Source organism: Bombina bombina, chromosome 6, assembly GCF_027579735.1.
Source record: "Bombina bombina isolate aBomBom1 chromosome 6, aBomBom1.pri, whole genome shotgun sequence".
Classification (NCBI taxonomy): domain Eukaryota; kingdom Metazoa; phylum Chordata; class Amphibia; order Anura; family Bombinatoridae; genus Bombina; species Bombina bombina.
The window spans coordinates 322,456,794-322,477,101 of NC_069504.1; the positions used below are offsets into that span (position 1 = coordinate 322,456,794).

The 20,308-nt window shown below is 43.1% G+C and overlaps 1 protein-coding gene across 1 annotated transcript in view; it reads right to left on the reverse strand.

The window, feature by feature from the left end:
• The window catches only part of NUAK1 (NUAK family kinase 1), a 209,885-nt gene that overhangs the window by 16,855 nt on the left and 172,722 nt on the right, over positions 1-20,308 (reverse strand). The window contains exons 5-6 of the mRNA XM_053716941.1: positions 12,289-12,408; positions 10,418-10,550 (exon numbers count right to left, since the gene is read on the reverse strand). Of these exons, the coding sequence (XP_053572916.1) occupies positions 10,418-10,550; positions 12,289-12,408 (253 nt within the window). The remainder of the gene's footprint in view (positions 1-10,417; positions 10,551-12,288; positions 12,409-20,308) is intronic.

Here is a 20,308-nt window from a genome sequence, read left to right on the forward strand (position 1 = left end):
ACAACGTAGTGATATATCTGCCCATTTGATTATTCTGTCAGGGGTTAGATAATATTTTTTTAATGATTTGAATTGTGATTCCCTCCAGCTACAGACCACCGTAGCAGCTTCCATGTTGCTAAAACATTTTTAACATCTTGTGTCTGTACTTGCGGGAAAAACTTATTCAAATAAACTTTAATATTCTCTAATTGCGTTGCCCCAGATTTAACCATCAATATATTGTACCATACTTTGGTTGATCTTATCCCTCCTTTATATAGTTTAAGTCCTGACTCTATCTCCTGCCAAGCCCACTCTGTACCATATAGCTGGCGTTGTTGGTTAAAATAGCTAGTCCAACTTAGTCTTGACACAGAGCCAGCAAGACTCCAAATGGCACGTAACAATCCAGAGAGAATATCCCTCTCAGCTAGGGAAAGTCCTAGGTCCCATCTCCTGAACCAGGAGAAGCCTTAAGAAAAGGACCGCATCTCCATAAAAAGGAGACTAAGCTCTCACCCAAGAAGGGGAAAAGGCTAAAGGCAGCACCTTCCACAAGCCACGTCACAGGATAAAGGAGATATCAATCCACACTCAGAAGCCCTATTGAAAGGGATTCCCCTAAAAACTAGCCTGCTAACACGCAACCAACATGCAATAGTAGCAGCAGTGACGCTGCAAGTACATTCACCTGCAGAGCAGTGAATTCAATGGATACCACAGCAAGCTGACCAAGGGAAACCGCCTAAGGTGCAACACAAGCCCAATGAGCAACGATACTCAGAAAACCTGGCTAACCAAGACCAGGTCAAGTAATCTGAGTAAAAGGACATAGCCCAAGTTTCCAGGAACTGGTGTACCCCGAACCAACCCTGGAGCCTAGAGGTCCGGTAACAATCCACAACGGGATTCACAAGGGAAAATGATGAATGAACTCAGCAACCGGAAGCCCCAGGGAGAATAGTTCCAAATCCCCAATTGTTTAGACAAACAATACCCACAAACTTAACACCCCATATAAATAACAACCCAGACCACAGGGGATACTAATGCGATATCCAGATCAACCCGGATAACAAGAAAACTCGCAAGTCCCGACCCAAGGAAGAGCCCACCCCTTGCCAAAGTCCCACTCTCCAAAGCAGCCAAGGCAGAAAAAGTCGTACAACAACCCTAGAGCTTCTAGACTCACCAACAGCCTCAGGACAATAAGGCAAGGGGATACCTCAAGGTCAAAACCACTCGAGCAAAGGCTGGTCTCCACATCACCTCCATACAAGCGGATGATCACAGGGAGAAAGGGGGCGCAAACCAACCCCAGTTCCGGGAGGAACCCCAAGCAAACTCAAGGAGACCACGTCCAGTGTCCCAAACAGGGAACAAACATCTCCCCGGAGACCTAAAATGGAGATCACAAAGGAAGACCAGAAAAAAAGCTAGACAGTACACAATCGATGTGCAATAGCTGCAGCTGGTTACAATCTGTATCCTACCTGCTGCAAGGCAGCCGAACTACCCTTCAAACTACTAGCTGCTGAGGACCAAGTCCAAAGGACAATCCCTCGAGCCTCAAAAGAAAAACAGAATTTATGTTTACCTGATAAATTACTTTCTCCAACGGTGTGTCCGGTCCACGGCGTCATCCTTACTTGTGGGATATTCTCTTCCCCAACAGGAAATGGCAAAGAGCCCAGCAAAGCTGGTCACATGATCCCTCCTAGGCTCCGCCTACCCCAGTCATTCGACCGACGTTAAGGAGGAATATTTGCATAGGAGAAACCATATGGTACCGTGGTGACTGTAGTTAAAGAAAATAAATTATCAGACCTGATTAAAAAACCAGGGCGGGCCGTGGACCGGACACACCGTTGGAGAAAGTAATTTATCAGGTAAACATAAATTCTGTTTTCTCCAACATAGGTGTGTCCGGTCCACGGCGTCATCCTTACTTGTGGGAACCAATACCAAAGCTTTAGGACACGGATGAAGGGAGGGAGCAAATCAGGTCACCTAAATGGAAGGCACCACGGCTTGCAAAACCTTTCTCCCAAAAATAGCCTCAGAAGAAGCAAAAGTATCAAACTTGTAAAATTTGGTAAAAGTGTGCAGTGAAGACCAAGTCGCTGCCCTACATATCTGATCAACAGAAGCCTCGTTCTTGAAGGCCCATGTGGAAGCCACAGCCCTAGTGGAATGAGCTGTGATTCTTTCGGGAGGCTGCCGTCCGGCAGTCTCGTAAGCCAATCTGATGATGCTTTTAATCCAAAAAGAGAGAGAGGTAGAAGTTGCTTTTTGACCTCTCCTTTTACCGGAATAAACAACAAACAAGGAAGATGTTTGTCTAAAATCCTTTGTAGCATCTAAATAGAATTTTAGAGCGCGAACAACATCCAAATTGTGCAACAAACGTTCCTTCTTTGAAACTGGTTTCGGACACAGAGAAGGTACGATAATCTCCTGGTTAATGTTTTTGTTAGAAACAACTTTTGGAAGAAAACCAGGTTTGGTACGTAAAACCACCTTATCTGCATGGAACACCAGATAAGGAGGAGAACACTGCAGAGCAGATAATTCTGAAACTCTTCTGGCAGAAGAAATTGCAACTAAAAACAAAACTTTCCAAGATAATAATTTAATATCGACGGAATGCAAGGGTTCAAACGGAACCCCCTGAAGAACTGAAAGAACTAAATTGAGACTCCAAGGAGGAGTCAAAGGTTTGTAAACAGGCTTAATTCTAACCAGAGCCTGAACAAAAGCTTGAACATCTGGCACAGCAGCCAGTTTTTTGTGAAGTAACACCGACAAGGCAGAAATCTGTCCCTTCAGGGAACTTGCAGATAATCCTTTTTCCAATCCTTCTTGAAGGAAGGATAGGATCCTAGGAATCTTAACCTTGTCCCAAGGGAATCCTTTAGATTCACACCAACAGATATATTTTTTCCAAATTTTGTGGTAAATCTTTCTAGTTACAGGCTTTCTGGCCTGAATAAGAGTATCGATAACAGAATCTGAGAACCCTCGCTTCGATAAAATCAAGCGTTCAATCTCCAAGCAGTCAGCTGGAGTGAAACCAGATTCGGATGTTCGAACGGACCCTGAACAAGAAGGTCTCGTCTCAAAGGTAGCTTCCAAGGTGGAGCCGATGACATATTCACCAGATCTGCATACCAAGTCCTGCGTGGCCACGCAGGAGCTATCAAGATCACCGACGCCCTCTCCTGATTGATCCTGGCTACCAGCCTGGGGATGAGAGGAAAGGGCGGGAACACATAAGCTAGTTTGAAGGTCCAAGGTGCTACTAGTGCATCCACTAGAGCCGCCTTGGGATCCCTGGATCTGGACCCGTAGCAAGGAACTTTGAAGTTCTGACGAGAGGCCATCAGATCCATGTCTGGAATGCCCCACAGCTGAGTGACTTGGGCAAAGATTTCCGGATGGAGTTCCCACTCCCCCGGATGCAATGTCTGACGACTCAGAAAATCCGCTTCCCAATTTTCCACTCCTGGGATGTGGATAGCAGACAGGTGGCAGGAGTGAGACTCCGCCCATAGAATGATTTTGGTCACTTCTTCCATCGCTAGGGAACTCCTTGTTCCCCCCTGATGGTTGATGTACGCAACAGTTGTCATGTTGTCTGATTGAAACCGTATGAACTTGGCCCTCGCTAGCTGAGGCCAAGCCTTGAGAGCATTGAATATCGCTCTCAGTTCCAGAATATTTATCGGTAGAAGAGATTCTTCCCGAGACCAAAGACCCTGAGCTTTCAGGGATCCCCAGACCGCGCCCCAGCCCATCAGACTGGCGTCGGTCGTGACAATGACCCACTCTGGTCTGCGGAATGTCATCCCTTGTGACAGGTTGTCCAGGGACAGCCACCAACGGAGTGAGTCTCTGGTCCTCTGATTTACTTGTATCTTCGGAGACAAGTCTGTATAGTCCCCATTCCACTGACTGAGCATGCACAGTTGTAATGGTCTTAGATGAATGCGCGCAAAAGGAACTATGTCCATTGCCGCTACCATCAACCCGATCACTTCCATGCACTGAGCTATGGAAGGAAGAGGAACGGAATGAAGTATCCGACAAGAGTCTAGAAGTTTTGTTTTTCTGGCCTCTGTTAGAAAAATCCTCATTTCTGAGGAGTCTATAATTGTTCCCAAGAAGGGAACCCTTGTTGACGGGGATAGAGAACTCTTTTCCACGTTCACTTTCCATCCGTGAGATCTGAGAAAGGCCAGGACGATGTCCGTGTGAGCCTTTGCTTGAGGAAGGGACGACGCCTGAATCAGAATGTCGTCCAAGTAAGGTACTACAGCAATGCCCCTTGGTCTTAGCACAGCTAGAAGGGACCCTAGTACCTTTGTGAAAATCCTTGGAGCAGTGGCTAATCCGAAAGGAAGCGCCACGAACTGGTAATGTTTGTCCAGGAATGCGAACCTTAGGAACCGATGATGTTCCTTGTGGATAGGAATATGTAGATACGCATCCTTTAAATCCACCGTGGTCATGAATTGACCTTCCTGGATGGAAGGAAGAATAGTTCGAATGGTTTCCATCTTGAACGATGGAACCTTGAGAAACTTGTTTAAGATCTTGAGATCTAAGATTGGTCTGAACGTTCCCTCTTTTTTGGGAACTATGAACAGATTGGAGTAGAACCCCATCCCTTGTTCTCTTAATGGAACAGGATGAATCACTCCCATATTTAACAGGTCTTCTACACAATGTAAGAATGCCTGTCTTTTTATGTGGTCTGAAGACAACTGAGACCTGTGGAACCTCCCCCTTGGGGGAAGTCCCTTGAATTCCAGAAGATAACCTTGGGAGACTATTTCTAGCGCCCAAGGATCCAGAACATCTCTTGCCCAAGCCTGAGCGAAGAGAGAGAGTCTGCCCCCCACCAGATCCGGTCCCGGATCGGGGGCCAACATTTCATGCAGTCTTGGTAGCAGTGGCAGGTTTCTTGGCCTGCTTTCCTTTGTTCCAGCCTTGCATTGGTCTCCAAGCTGGCTTGGCTTGAGAAGTATTACCCTCTTGCTTAGAGGACGTAGCACCTTGGGCTGGTCCGTTTCTACGAAAGGGACGAAAATTAGGTTTATTTTTTGCCTTGAAAGGCCGATCCTGAGGAAGGGCGTGGCCCTTACCCCCAGTGATATCAGAGATAATCTCTTTCAAGTCAGGGCCAAACAGCGTTTTCCCCTTGAAAGGAATGTTAAGTAGCTTGTTCTTGGAAGACGCATCAGCCGACCAAGATTTCAACCAAAGCGCTCTGCGCGCCACAATAGCAAACCCAGAATTCTTAGCCGCTAACCTAGCCAATTGCAAAGTGGCGTCGAGGGTGAAAGAATTAGCCAATTTGAGAGCATTGATTCTGTCCATAATCTCCTCATAAGGAGGAGAATCACTATCGACCGCCTTTATCAGCTCATCGAACCAGAAACATGCGGCTGTAGCGACAGGGACAATGCATGAAATTGGTTGTAGAAGGTAACCCTGCTGCACAAACATCTTTTTAAGCAAACCTTCTAATTTTTTATCCATAGGATCTTTGAAAGCACAACTATCCTCTATGGGTATAGTGGTGCGTTTGTTTAAAGTGGAAACCGCTCCCTCGACCTTGGGGACTGTCTGCCATAAGTCCTTTCTGGGGTCGACCATAGGAAACAATTTTTTAAATATGGGGAGAGGGACGAAAGGAATACCTGGCCTCTCCCATTCTTTATTAACAATGTCCGCCACCCGCTTGGGTATAGGAAAAGCTTCTGGGAGCCCCGGCACCTCTAGGAACTTGTCCATTTTACATAGTTTCTCTGGGATGACCAACTTGTCACAATCATCCAGAGTGGATAATACCTCCTTAAGCAGAATGCGGAGATGTTCCAACTTAAATTTAAATGCAATCACATCAGGTTCAGCCTGTTGAGAAATGTTCCCTGAATCAGTAATTTCTCCCTCAGACAAAACCTCCCTGGCCCCATCAGACTGGGTTAGGGGCCCTTCAGAGATATTAATATCAGCGTCGTCATGCTCTTCAGTATCTAAAACAGAGCAGCCGCGCTTACGCTGACAAGTGTTTATTTTGGCTAAAATGTTTTTGACAGAATTATCCATTACAGCCGTTAATTGTTGCATAGTAAGGAGTATTGGCGCGCTAGATGTACTAGGGGCCTCCTGAGTGGGCAAGACTCGTGTAGACGAAGGAGGGAATGATGCAGTACCATGCTTACTCCCCTCACTTGAGGAATCATCTTGGGCATCATTGTCATTATCACATAAATCACATTTATTTAAATGAATAGGAATTCTGGCTTCCCCACATTCAGAACACAGTCTATCTGGTAGTTCAGACATGTTAAACAGGCATAAACTTGATAACAAAGTACAAAAACGTTTTAAAATAAAACCGTTACTGTCACTTTAAATTTTAAACTGAACACACTTTATTACTGCAATTGCGAAAAACCATGAAGGAATTGTTCAAAATTTATCAAATTTTCACCACAGTGTCTTAAAGCCTTAAAAGTATTGCACACCAAATTTGGAAGCTTTAACCCTTAAAATAACGGAACCGGAGCCGTTTTAAACTTTAACCCCTTTACAGTCCCTGGTATCTGCTTTGCTGAGACCCAACCAAGCCCAAAGGGGAATACGATACCAAATGACGCCTTCAGAAAGTCTTTTCTAAGTATCAGAGCTCCTCTCACATGCGACTGCATGCCATGCCTCTCAAAAACAAGTGCGCCACACCGGCGCGAAAATGAGGCTCTGCTTATGCTTTGGGAAAGCCCCTAAGGAATAAGGTGTCTAATACAGTGCCTGCCGATATTATTATATCAAAATACCCAGATAAAATGATTCCTCAAGGCTAAATATGTGTTAATAATGAATCGATTTAGCCCAGAAAAAGTCTACAGTCTTAATAAGCCCTTGTGAAGCCCTTATTTACGATCGTAATAAACATGGCTTACCGGATCCCATAGGGAAAATGACAGCTTCCAGCATTACATCGTCTTGTTAGAATGTGTCATACCTCAAGCAGCAAGAGACTGCACACTGTTCCCCCAACTGAAGTTAATTGCTCTCAACAGTCCTGTGTGGAACAGCCATGGATTTTAGTTACGGTTGCTAAAATCATTTTCCTCATACAAACAGAAATCTTCATCTCTTTTCTGTTTCTGAGTAAATAGTACATACCAGCACTATTTCAAAATAACAAACTCTTGATTGAATAATAAAAACTACAGTTAAACACTAAAAAACTCTAAGCCATCTCCGTGGAGATGTTGCCTGTACAACGGCAAAGAGAATGACTGGGGTAGGCGGAGCCTAGGAGGGATCATGTGACCAGCTTTGCTGGGCTCTTTGCCATTTCCTGTTGGGGAAGAGAATATCCCACAAGTAAGGATGACGCCGTGGACCGGACACACCTATGTTGGAGAAAAGGCCAAACCACTCACTCAGCGGAAAGAAGGTGCTAAGTCCTCCAACTCTCCACCACGTGGGGGAGGAACTATAGGGTCCGATAATACCAGACACCAGAGAGAATCAGCAGAAACTCCACTGACCCAGTCATCCAAATTGAAGGCTATAAGGACTGAGGCAATCCTTCCCGTCTTGTAGACCCACAGGTCTTCTAGAATGCTTAGTTGAATGGAAAACAAATGATAGCATGAGCACTCGGCACCTCGACCGGACCAGCCAATCAGAACGGCGCCATGTGGCTGAACAGCCACAAGACAGAACCGAACCCAACAGGACCAGCCTACACCCGGGTCCTAATTGTCAGGCTGCATAAATTCTCCCTCAGAGGGAAAGAAGGGAAAACAGACAAACATAGGACTAACATGTCCCCAAAAACACTTCCGCAGAAGTAACAAAGAGTATCGATCCCAGTTTAAGATTCCCGAAGGAAAATAATAAACAAATTAAAAGACATCCTAATCGGATAAAAATAAATATAAGGCAGCTTGTAGGTTAACACCCAATAAGAAAACAGGCCTACCGCAGAACCAGCCAAACGGAGCCCTAATCTTCCAAAAAACTGTGAAGGATCTAAAAAAAAAAAACAGTCAGGAGATTACGTTATCCCCACATGTCTAATGAGGTGCACCATTCGAAGAAGACTGAAAATTCCCATATCCGAGAAGGATAGGATCATTTAATAGCTGAAAAACATGTCTGAGTAACACGCGAAGGCGTGCTACTCTGTAACTAAAGGCACAACACTAAAGGGACAGTTACACCCGCAGGGAATTGTACAGGCCCACCCTAAGGTGGTAGACCCGGGACAATAGGGCACGAGCACCATCTCGCATAAACGTCTGGACTCTGCAGACGAATAATCGCCAAGAATATGTGGAAGCAAGCCGCCCTGTGTGGAGGAATAATCATAATCTGGGTTACCAACATGAGTCAGATGGCTCAGCTGACCCTCGATTACCCAAGCCCGAGGAACCAGGCGCTCTAATACGGCACACCGAACATAACTGATTCACATGTGTCAACGAGGCCAATCCGGATTCTTCTCTGGGCGAAGAATCTGAAATTAGAACAGTCTCAGTATCAGAATCCTCAGTAACTGAGTCTGAAATTAGAATAGTCTCAGCATCAGACTCCTCCATAACTGGATAGAGAATATGCCAATATGGACTATTTTAAGACAAAACAAAACGGCACCTGACACCCACAATGGCTGGGGCACTCACCACCTCCTATGAACCAGACCTCTACAAACTCGAATTTCTCCATCGCCACACGGTCAGGAATGTGGAAATGGAGGACGGAACGTAATCACGCCCCGCCAGAAGAAGGTAAACCGTATAGTCAAAAAAAACATGCCCAACCATAAGGTCGCGTCACTTCCAAAGGCCTCTATGTTCCAGTCATGAGCCCGATTAACACTACACATAAGCAGATTGAATCACATAAACATGATTAAAAAAAAACCCTGTTCAATAACCCCCCTCAGGAGATATTAACCCTTGATTCCAAGATACTAAAGGAGACTCACTGATACGCTCATGTTAAGTTAGTCCCGCAAGGTAGTAGCCTCTCAGGAAAACATTAGTACAGTACATTCACGAACAAAGAAAATGAAATGATCTTCCCGGAATCTACGCCGTGGAACAGGAACACGGCCCTTCAAGTGTGATGGATAGTAGCATCACCTCCGCCATGGACTTGAGAGAAGCAGGCAGCGGAGCGAAGTTCGACAATGCCAATTGCTTGAGGGCCTGTTAAAATGAGTTGGGATGGTTTTGCAGAAAGACCCTTTCTGCATCTCCAGACTCTAACTTTCATCCATGCTCTCACTGAGAGACTGACAGGATTACTTAAACTTCCTGTCCATTTTCGAAGAGTACTACCCTCCATAAGAGACAATTTTCTGATACTTCTTTGCCAACCTCCTGGGATGAAAGGCAAAGAATGACTGGAGGATGAGGGAGTGGGAGGAATATTTAAGCCTTTAGCTGGGGTGTCTTTGCCTCCTCCTGGTGATCAGGTTCTTAATTCCCAAAAGTAATGAATGCAGCTGTGGACTCTTTCCATTTAAGAAGAAAATCACACAAAGCAGCATGTAAATAATTAATACATGGATTAATTAACCCCAAATGTTCAATAAACCCCCCTCAGAGGATATTAACACTGGATCCTATCAAGGTATAAAGGAGCCACACTGTGACCCTGTTATAGCGTTTTATGTGTAAAAATTTGAAACGATCTTACCTCCAGGATCCATGTTGTGGAACAGAACACAGCCTCTCAAGTGTGACAGTCTTATAGCAGCGCTCCTGACATGGACTTGAGTGAGAGAAAGCAGGCAGTAAAACTTGTCAACACTGATTGCTCAGGAGCTGTTAACAGTAGTCTGAATGGTTTCGCAGAAAAACATTCCCTGCATCTCCAGACTCTAACTTTCATCAATACTCTCACTGAGAGGTTGACATAACTACATAAAACTCCAGTCCTATCTCGAAGGGCAGATACCCTTTTTCAGGACTCTCCGAATCTTCTGAAACTTCTCTGCCACCTCCTATCGTGACGAAAGGTAAAGAATGACTGGGGTAATGAGGAAGTGGGAGGAATATTTAAGCTTTTGGCTGGGGTGTCTTTGCCTCCTCCTGGTGGCCAGGTGTTGTATTCCCCAACAGTAAAGAATGAAGCCGTGGACTCTCCCTATCTTAGGAAGGAAAAAGCAAAGCTTTACATGACCATTTGAAGGTTTTTGTCAAGTCTTTTCAGCAGTACAGATAATTCTTCTTGTGGTTTGCTTAAAAATGACCATGATTTATCTTTCTAAACACTATGTTCACACACTGTGACTCTAAAGTTCTTCAACTTTAATAGTATATCTTGCTCATTATTGATCGACTTAATATCCATTGAAGCTAAGTAAGTCCAAAGAAAATGTCACTCATTTTGATATTCCTACCTGATGGTTGTGTTGGCTCTCTGTATTCACCACTGCTTATTTGTCTAATCAGGTTTTTGTGATCAAAACCATCAAAAGGCATTGTTCCATAAACCAATGTGTAGAGGAGGACACCAAGGGCCCAGCTGTCCACCTAGTAAGCAAAAACAAATAAAAATGTGTATATGAAAATGTATGGCAAGATAAAAATATCCAATTGACTTTTGCTGCTACATCTTATATAGCATAAAGTGAAAAATTACAAAAGACTGGAGGCAGCATTTTAATTTTAACACAGACATTTTTGTGTAATTTTTTGGCTTCATTTATTATACTGCAGAAGAGGGACGTTTCCAGCCAGAAACCTGTACACCCAGCATCTTGACGATGCAGTAGCAAATACTAATACAGCCCTGCACCCTGTTTTTTCGTAATCAAAAGCACAGGAGCAAGGCTTGTCAATCATTGTGGTCTGATTTGACCAGGATTATTTAACTCTGCAAACCTTCAGGTAATGGAGAGGTGAGTAGCAGTGACCCTTCTTAACTGGTATTGCAGGGTCATTCGCACAAGACTGCACTGATTGGGAAAAGTGGGTGGAAATAAGCTAAATGAACGGCCCACTGGATATTTTCACGATGGCCAGATTAGACCTGGCCCTTAGTAACAATCACATATAGAAATTTTCTGTTTTTCTTTGAATTCTTTTTTTCTGAACTCCATCTGCAGGTTTGTAAATGAAGCCCATATCACATAAATAAATTTGGCTTTACACAGACATAAAACTTATACGTAGCATATGATGTGGGACACGAACCCAAAACTATTAATATACGATAAGCAACTAACGTAAATATGTTAAACACCTTAAAGGGACAGTCAAGTAAAAAAAAAAAAAAACTTTCATGATTTAAATAGGGCATGCAATTTTAAACAACTTTCCAATTTACTTCTATTATCAAATGTTATTTGTTTTCTTGAAATTCCTTTGTTACAAATCAAGAAGGTTAGCTCAGGAGTGTGCACATACCTGCAGTTTTGCAACAGTGTTATACATTAGCAAGAGCACTAGATGTCCTTACTATTTCCTGTCATGTATTGCTCAAGACATGTGCACGTTACCTATCTAGATATCTTTTCATCAAAGAATAACATGAGAATGAAGCAAGTCTAAAAATAAAATTAAATTGGAAACTTTTTTTAAATTGCATTCTCTATTTGAATCATGAAAGAAAGAAAAAATGTGTTTCATGTTTCTTTAATTATACAAAAGTTTTATGTGTAAAAATATGGTAATTCTTTAATGTCAAATCATTACTGCATCTTATGCACCAGCCATACAGTTTTTGTGTGATTTGTATATTTTAATCATCATAAACTTTGTTGGCAATTATTTGCTTATAAATGTTTAAACTATACCATATGTGATAGCTGCCTGCTGTTGTATACTGTTATACTTCACCCAATACCATAATGCCTTGGAAGAATTTTCAAGGGCCGAATGGCCCTGAATATCCCTGTTTCCATGCGAGCTTTCAGGCTCGCCGGAAACAGGAGTTAAGAAGCAGCGTTCTTAAGACCGCTGCTCCTTAACTCGTCCGCCGCCTCTGAGGCTGCGGACATCAATCCGCCCGATCACATATGATTGGGTTGATTGACACCACCTGCTAGCGAATCTGCAGGGGGCGGCTTGCACAAGCAGTTCACTAGAACTGCTTTGTGCAATGTTAAATGCCGACAGCGTATGCGATCGGCATTCAGCGATGACTGGCGGGCATGATACGTGCCAGACATTGATAAATCTGCCCCAAGGCATAGTGAAAACTGTAATGAGAATACAAACACAAACAAGATAACTTAACTATAAAACATAGCTTAATGAATCATTTTACCTCAGGACCTCTATATGGTCTCCCATTCACAATTTCTGGAGAAGCGTAAAGGGGGCTGCCACAGAATGTTTGCAAAAACTTGTCTTTTTGATAAAGATTTGAAAGGCCGAAGTCTGCAATCTGCAAGGTAAACAATCAGTGATTAGTGTTTACTTAGATTACATTTAGGTAATCAATTCTTAACCACACAACAATTACAGAAAAATGGGTTATAACAAAATACCCTGCCACATCTGAATTATTTTCAATTTAGATTAAGTAGAAGGAGGAATCCAAACATGAAATTTATATGGGTAGAGCAGATGTGCTACCTACAGTATATATTTTTTGGATTACAACACATTATATTCCTTGAAACAAAAAAGGCGTAATATTATATAGCCATTCTAGTGCTGCCATTGATATCTTTCATATAAATACCAAGTATTAAGGAGCTAGAAAAAAAATAAGATTATTTCAGGATCATCCATAAAGCTAGTTTACATGTAGATATTTAAATTCCCAATATATAAATGTTTAAGGGGATATGAAACCCAATTTTTTTTTAAATTTGACAAGCAGGAATGTAAGCTTAGGAGCCGGCCCATTTTTGATTCAGCGCTTAGTTAGCGCTTGCTGATTGGTGGCTAAATGTAGCCACAATCAGCAAGTGCTACACAGGGTTCTGAATCAAAAATGGGCCGGCTTCTAAGCTTACATTTCTGCCTTTTCAAATAAAGATACAAAGAGAACAAAGAAAAAATGATAATAGGAGTAAATTAAAAAGTTGCTTAAAATTGCATAATCTATCTGAATCATGAAAGAGCAAATTTGCGTTTCACATCCATTTAAAGAAGCCATGTGTTATATTTCATGGGCATGCACACTTAAAAATATATATAATATAGCATTTTTGTCTATTTGCACAGTAAACATACCTAGCCAGATCAAATGCATGTGCAAACCAAGATTATTTATTTTTTTAATGGTAAATTAACTCTTATTTATTATTATTAATTTATAAAGCGCCAACAGATTCCGCAGCGCTGCCCATGGGTACAAGGATTAAAAGTACAATGGAGAAACAATACAATAAGAAACAACATTTTACAGACAAATAAAGGGGGAATTGAGGGCCCTATTCACGTGGAAACTTACAATCTAGATGGGTGGGAGGATGGGAAACAGGAGTTGGGGACTGCAAAGGTGAGAATGATATTAGTGAGTAGATAGATGAGGGCAACTGTTGGGTAAGTGAAGTTAATTTGTTAATGAGTCGGGTGATAAGCTTCCCTGAACAAAAAGGTCTTTAGGGAACGTTTTAAGGAGGAGAGATTAGGGGAAAGTCTGACAGCTCGAGGAAGTGCGTTCCAGAGGGTTGGTGACGCACGAGACAAGTCCTGTAGTCTAGCATGAGTGGAGGTGATGGTAGAAGACGCAAGAAGCAGGTCATTGTTGGATCTTAGGGGGCGGGCTGGAGTATATTTGTTGATGACTGAGGACAGGTAGGGTGGGGCAGCATTGGTTAGGGCTTTGTAGGTCAGGGTGAGAATTTTGAATTTAATTCTGCTGTGAATGGGGAGCCAGTGAAGGGGCTCACAGAGAGGTGCAGCAGAAACAGAGCGTTGAGAGAGGTGGATTAGCCTTGCTGATGCATTTAGGATGGATTGAAGGGGAGAGAGGTTGAAGAGAGGGAGGGCAGATAGTAAGTTATTACAGTAGTCAAGTCGGGAAATTATCAGGTAGTGAATTAGCTGTTTAGTAGTTTCAGCACTCAAAAACGGACGAATTTTGGAGATATTGCGTAGGTGGTTGCAGCAGGATGAAGAGAGCAATTGGATGTGGGGAATGAAGGAAAGATTTGAGTCAAGTGCGATTCCGAGGCAGCGGACTTGGGGTGATGGGGAGATAGTGGTGCCGCCAAAAGTGATGGAAAAATTAGAAACTGGAGTAGAGTTAGAGGGGTGGATTAGAAGTAGTTCGGTCTTGGACATGTTTATTTTTAGGTGTTGAGAGGCCATCCAGGAGGAAATGCCAGATAAGAAGTCACTGATCTGAGAATTGACAGAAGGAGAGAGTGCAGGGCTGGAAAAGTAGATCTGGGTATCATCAGCATAGAGGTGATAGTTGAAGCCATAGCTGTTGACGAGTTTACCCAGTGAAGAAGTGTAAATAAAGAAGAGTAGAGGACCCAGTACAGAGCCTTGAGGTACTCCAACAGACAGAGGCAATGGAGAGGAGGAGTCACCACCAAAAGAGACTGAGAAGGATCTGTTAGAGAGATAAGAGTGAATCCAGGAGAGAGCAGTGTCACAGAGCCAAAGAGAGCTGAGAGTCCGTAGGAGAAGGGGATGATCAACAGTGTCAAAGGCAGCAGAGAGGTCAAGTAAGATGAGTATAGAGTAGTAGCCTTTGTTTTTAGCAGAAAGGAGGTTGTTAGTAAACATGGTGAGGGCAGTCTCAGTTGAGTGTTGTTGACGGAAGCCAGATTGCAGGGGGTCGAGCAATGAGTTGGGGGACAGGAAGTGGGTTAGGCGATCAAAAGCTAGTTTTTCAAGGATTTTTGAAGCTAGCGGGAGCAATGATATGGGGCGGTAGTTTGCAGGAGAGTTAGGGTCAAGGGAGGATGGGGGTGACTTTTGCATGTTTGAAGGAGGCAGGGAATGATCCGGTAGAAAGGGATAGGTTGAATATATGAGTAAGAGCCAGAGTGAGGGTGGGAGACAGAGAAGGTATTAGATGTGAAGGAATAGGATCAAGTGGGCAGGTAGTGAGGTGTGAGGAAGACAATAGGGAAGCCACTTCACTCTCAGTGGTTGGGAGGAGGGTGCAGAGAGTGGCAGAGGGGGTGACTGGGAGCAAAGTTGGGAGATTGCAGGCTTGTGTTGGGATGTTTCTTTGGATGGTGTTTTATTGAAAAAGTAGTCAGCCAGGTCTTGAGCACTGAATGCAGATGAGGGGGGTGGTGCAGGTAGGTAGAGGAGAGATTTGAAAATGGAGAAGAGTCTTTTAGGGTTTGAGGAGTGAATGGAGAAGAGAAGTAGGTTTGCTTAGCTAGGTGAAGGGCAGAGGTGTAAGAGTGAAGAATGAACTTATAGTGAATGAAATCAGGTTCAGAGTGGGATTTCCTCCAGACACGTTCAGCAGTGCGGGAGCATTTTTGCAGGTGGCGTGTTTGCTTGGAGTGCCAGGGCTGGAGCTGACGATGTGGGGCTTTGCGAAGTTGGAGGGGAGTGAGAGTGTCAAGTGCAGAGGAGAGGGTATTGTTATAGTGGGTTATAGCAAGGTCTGGGCAGGATATTGTGGAAGTGTGGGGAAGGCGTATTTTAATAAGGTTGGAGAGTTGGGGAGGGTCTATAGTGTGCAGATTTCTACAGGTGCGAGGGCGAGAAGTAGGTGAATCCTGTATATTAAGGGTGAGCAGATGGTGGTCTGAGATGGGAAATGGGCAGCAGGCAACATCAGAGAGAGAGCAGAGATAGGAGAATATCAGATCAATAGAGTGTCCATCACGGTGGGTAGGGAATAGGGTGTATTGTGAGAGGCCGAAGGAGTTAGTGAGTGAGAGAAGTTTGGAGGCAGATGGGTTGTCAATGGGGATGTTGAAGTCCCCCAGAATTAGAGTAGGCGTATTTGTAGAGAGAAAGTAAGGAAGCTAGGCAGCAAAGTTGTCAAGAATTGGGAGGTTGGTCCAGGGGGGCAATAGATAACTGCCACTCTGAGAGAGAGGGGGGAGAACAGGCGAATGCAATGGACTTCAAAGGAAGAAAAGGAGAGAGATGGAAATAGAGATAGGTACTGCTAGGAGCAGGAGGGGGAGAGTAAGATGCCAACACCACCATCATGTCTCTCTCCATAAGGAGATGTTGTTTAGCAACATATAACATCTATGTTTAAATTCTGTGGTTACTGGAAATTACATTTTCTGTTAGTACTATGCATGTAAGTAAAATTTCTATCATATTTTAAATTGTGTAAGGGCCCAGGAGAATTCATTATAAGTGATAGGGCCCAAGTGTGTGTAGCTGCCTGGGTTGTAAACTTTCAAAATCAATTGTAGGGATTCCCCTATCAACTTTTGAAAATGATCTATTGTTATTGCTTTAGCCTAAACTAAACTACCAACAGCCCTTAAAAGGGCCTTTTGCGGGGCATTGCCCCAAAGAAATCAGCTATTTCACCTGTAAAAAAAAAATACAAATAACCCACCAACAGTAAAACCCACCACCCACACAACCAAACCCCCCAAATAAAATCCTAACTAAAAAAAACCTAAGCTCCCCATTGCCCTGAAAAGAGCATTTGGATGGGCATTGCCCTTAAAAGGGCATTTAGCTCTATTGCTGCCCAAACCCTAACCTAAAAATAAAACCCACCCAATAAACCCTTAAAAAAAAAAACTAACACTACCCCCTGAAGATCCACTTACAGTTTTGAAGAGCCGACATCCATCCTCAACGAAGCCAGGAGAAGTCCTCAACGAAGCGGCAAGAAGTCCTCAACGAAGCCGGGAGATGTCTTCATCCAAGCCGGCAGAAGTGGTCCTCCAGACGGGCACTTCTTAGGTTTTTTTAAGGGTTTATTGGTGGGTTTTATTTTTAGGTTAGGGTTTGGGCAGCAATAGAGCTAAATGCCCTTTTATGGGCAATGCCCATCCAAATGCCCTTTTCAGGGCAATGGGGAGCTTAGGTTTTTTTAGTTAGGATTTTATTTGGGCGGTTGGTTGTGTGGGTGGTGGGTTTTACTGTTGGGGGGGGCGTTGTTTGTAATTTTTTTTTACAGGTAAAAGAGCTGATTTCTTTGGGGCAATGCCCTGCAAAAGGCCCTTTTAAGGGCTATTGGTAGTTTAGTTTGGGCTAGGGATTTTTTTTATTTTGGGGAGGGGGCTTTTTTTATTTTGATAGGGCTATTAGATTAGGTATAATTAGTTTAAATATCTGATAATTTGTTTTTATTTTGTGTAATTTAGTGGGGGTTTTTTTGTAATTCAGGTAATAGTATTTAATTTATGTAATTTATTTAATTGTTGTGTAATGGTAGGTGTTAGTGTAACTCAGGTTAGGTTTTATTTTACAGGTAAATTTGTAATTATTTTAGCTAGGTAGTTCGTAAATAGTTAATAACTATTTACTAACTAGTCTACCTAGTTAAAATAAATACAAACTTGCCTGTGAAATAAAAATAAAACCTAAGCTAGCTACAATGTAACTATTAGTTATATTGTAGCTAGCTTAGGGTTTATTTTATAGATAAGTATTTAGTTTTAAATAGGAATAATTTAGGTAATGATAGTAATTTTTATTTAGATTTATTTACATTATATTTAAGTTAGGGGGTGTTAGGGTTAGGGTAAGACTTAAGTTTAGGGGTTAATAAATTTAGTATAGTGGCGGCGGCGACGTTAGGGGCAGCAGATTATTGGTTAATAAGTATAATGTAGGTGGCGGTGATGTCCGGAACAGCAGATTAGGGGTTAATAAGTATAATGTCGATGTCGGTGTCGGCAGATTAGGGGTTAATAAGTGTAAGATTAGGGGTGTTTAGACTCGGGGTTCATGTTAGGGTGTTAGGTGTAAACAAATTTAGTTTCCCCATAGGAATCAATGGGGCTGCGTTACGAAGCTTTATGCTACTTTATTGCAGGTGTTAGGCTTTTTTTCAGCCGGCTCTCCCCATTGATGTCTATGGGGAAATCGTGCACGAGCACGTACAACCAGCTCACCGCTGACTTAAGCAGCGCTGGTATTGGAGTGCAGTATGGAGCTCAATTTTGCTCTACGCTCACTTCTTGCCTTATAATGTCGGGTTTCTGAAAACCTGTAATACCAGCGCTGTAGGGAAGTGAGCGGTGACAATAACGTGCAAGTTAGCACCGCACCCCTCATAACACAAAACTCGTAATCTAGCCGAAAGTGTTATATAAACCAAATATAGTACAATGGTGGCTCTCACTCAGTGTCCTCAACCTATTTCTTAGATAAAATACATTATATGAATATAAGTAGCTGGGATAGTATTTGTAAAGACACTGAAACCTCTATATAGCCGGTTAGGGACAATGATTGCCTGTTCTGAGGACATAAAACAATAAAAACAATAGACTTTGCATAAACCATAACTTGCTAGTTAGTAGAAGGCTTCTTAATGGGATGTACATAGGGTTCTATGTTGTAAGTTAGAGGCATAAATTGTTTGTTCTTATACATAAAATATACTCACAAGTTTTCCCCTAAGTAAAGAGCTCTCAAGTAATATATAGAAAAGATAGTGAGATAATGAACTCTACAGGGCTTAATATGTGTGAACTATAAATTATCTAAGGAAGCCCGTCTCAGTCATTTAAACCCAAGTACTGTATAAGCATATGTAGTCAGTCAAAAAACCTGTCACACCAACTTATATGTAGTACTTGCACTGTGGCCAGTAAAAAATTAAAGAGAGCGTAATTAGCTTACAAACTGGTGAAAAGTGGATCAGATATACAGAATAATAGGTTAGAAACAATAATTGAACCCGGACATAGAGATAGACATAAAGCTATCAATAACTATTAAGGTGTTAACAAAACGAAGCTACAACTTAGTTTTCTCCCTATAGTCTTTGCTATAGTCGCAATGCTTATAAAATATCATATAGTGCAGTTCCACGAGTAGAAATATACAAATGAGAGAGGGTTTAGTGTTAAAGAACCCGTGCTAACCTTCCAAGAGGGTTAATGCAAAATATAAAGGTTAAGAGATAAATATCAATCTATCTGATCTGGAAGTTTTGGTATCATGTTAGGAAGTAGATGGGCACTTTCAAGCTGAACGATACCCAATTAAAGAACTTGAGAAGCCCAATCCTAATTAGGAACTTTCTGAGTAGTATCATGAATATGGCTGCATTTTAGGAAATATTTTAGACAAGAGATTTATCAGAGATTTGATCCCTAGGTTGGTAGTGTACTTGGAGATTCAGACCGCATGGCTGTCATGTAAAGTTCCGTGTGGTAGGGAAGCCTCCCCTAGGGATCCTGCAGGCAGGCTCTCAAGAGTTGGAGGGATTTCTATTACCCCACACCGGCCCTCCGGTGTATCCTGGATATATCAAATGATGGGGAAACACTGTGAAGTGGCGCTGTTGTAGGTCTCGTCAGTATGAGATCCCTGAAGGCAATACTGGTCCTCCACCACTGGTGTGGATAAATGTAGGTAGCTGGGGTGGACATCGGGTTCGGTAGCTGAATAACCACCGGGTCCTTGTGGGTTAACCTATGCCTGTCCGCAATTGAAATAACATGGGGGCATATGTAAAAGGCCACATACAAGTGAGATTGCCGCTACTGAGGTGTGACCTGCAAAAGTGTATGCCCAGTCCGGCCGCGATCTGCATTCCAGCATCCAAAAAAAAAAACAATCTGCACACCCCCACATCTCCATATCGCCATCTCACTGCGTAACATGTGTCTGAGAGGCCTGTGATGGTTAACATGAAGAGCTTGAGCATAGAGGTCGTGAGAGCACGGTAGGCACCACTCATATCTTGTAGCATTTAGGAGAGCTGAGAATAAGCTGATATCCGTCTCCTTAGCTCTGACGCCTTTGTCTGTTGAATGTCCATCTCCTCCATCCTCCCGCCGGGTGATGGCCGCATCTCCCGTGGCGGGGGCTGAGGGAAGAAGGCTAGGGCTTATTGTTGAACTCCTTAGCGTGTAAGTAGGTTCATCTCCTCTCATGACTGGGGCCACTTGGGCATTCTTCTTAAGACTATTATCGTTAGCGGGAGCCTCCGGTGTTAAGATGGCCAACTCCACGTGTACCTCTCTCACTATAGATATTAGGCTTTTGAAGTTCCTGGCCATCTTCTGTTCCAGTTCCAGTAGCATCCTATAAATGATAGTGCTGGCTTCCCCCATGTTCGCAATTTGCATGTATCTAGGTTGTCAGCAGTGTACTGGGTGTTATTATAGGCTGGGGGGAATCAGTGTATACAGGTTGTTAGGCCGGTTCTGAATACTTAGAGCTGGACCGGGTCTCTGGGGCCATTCACGCGGCGGACT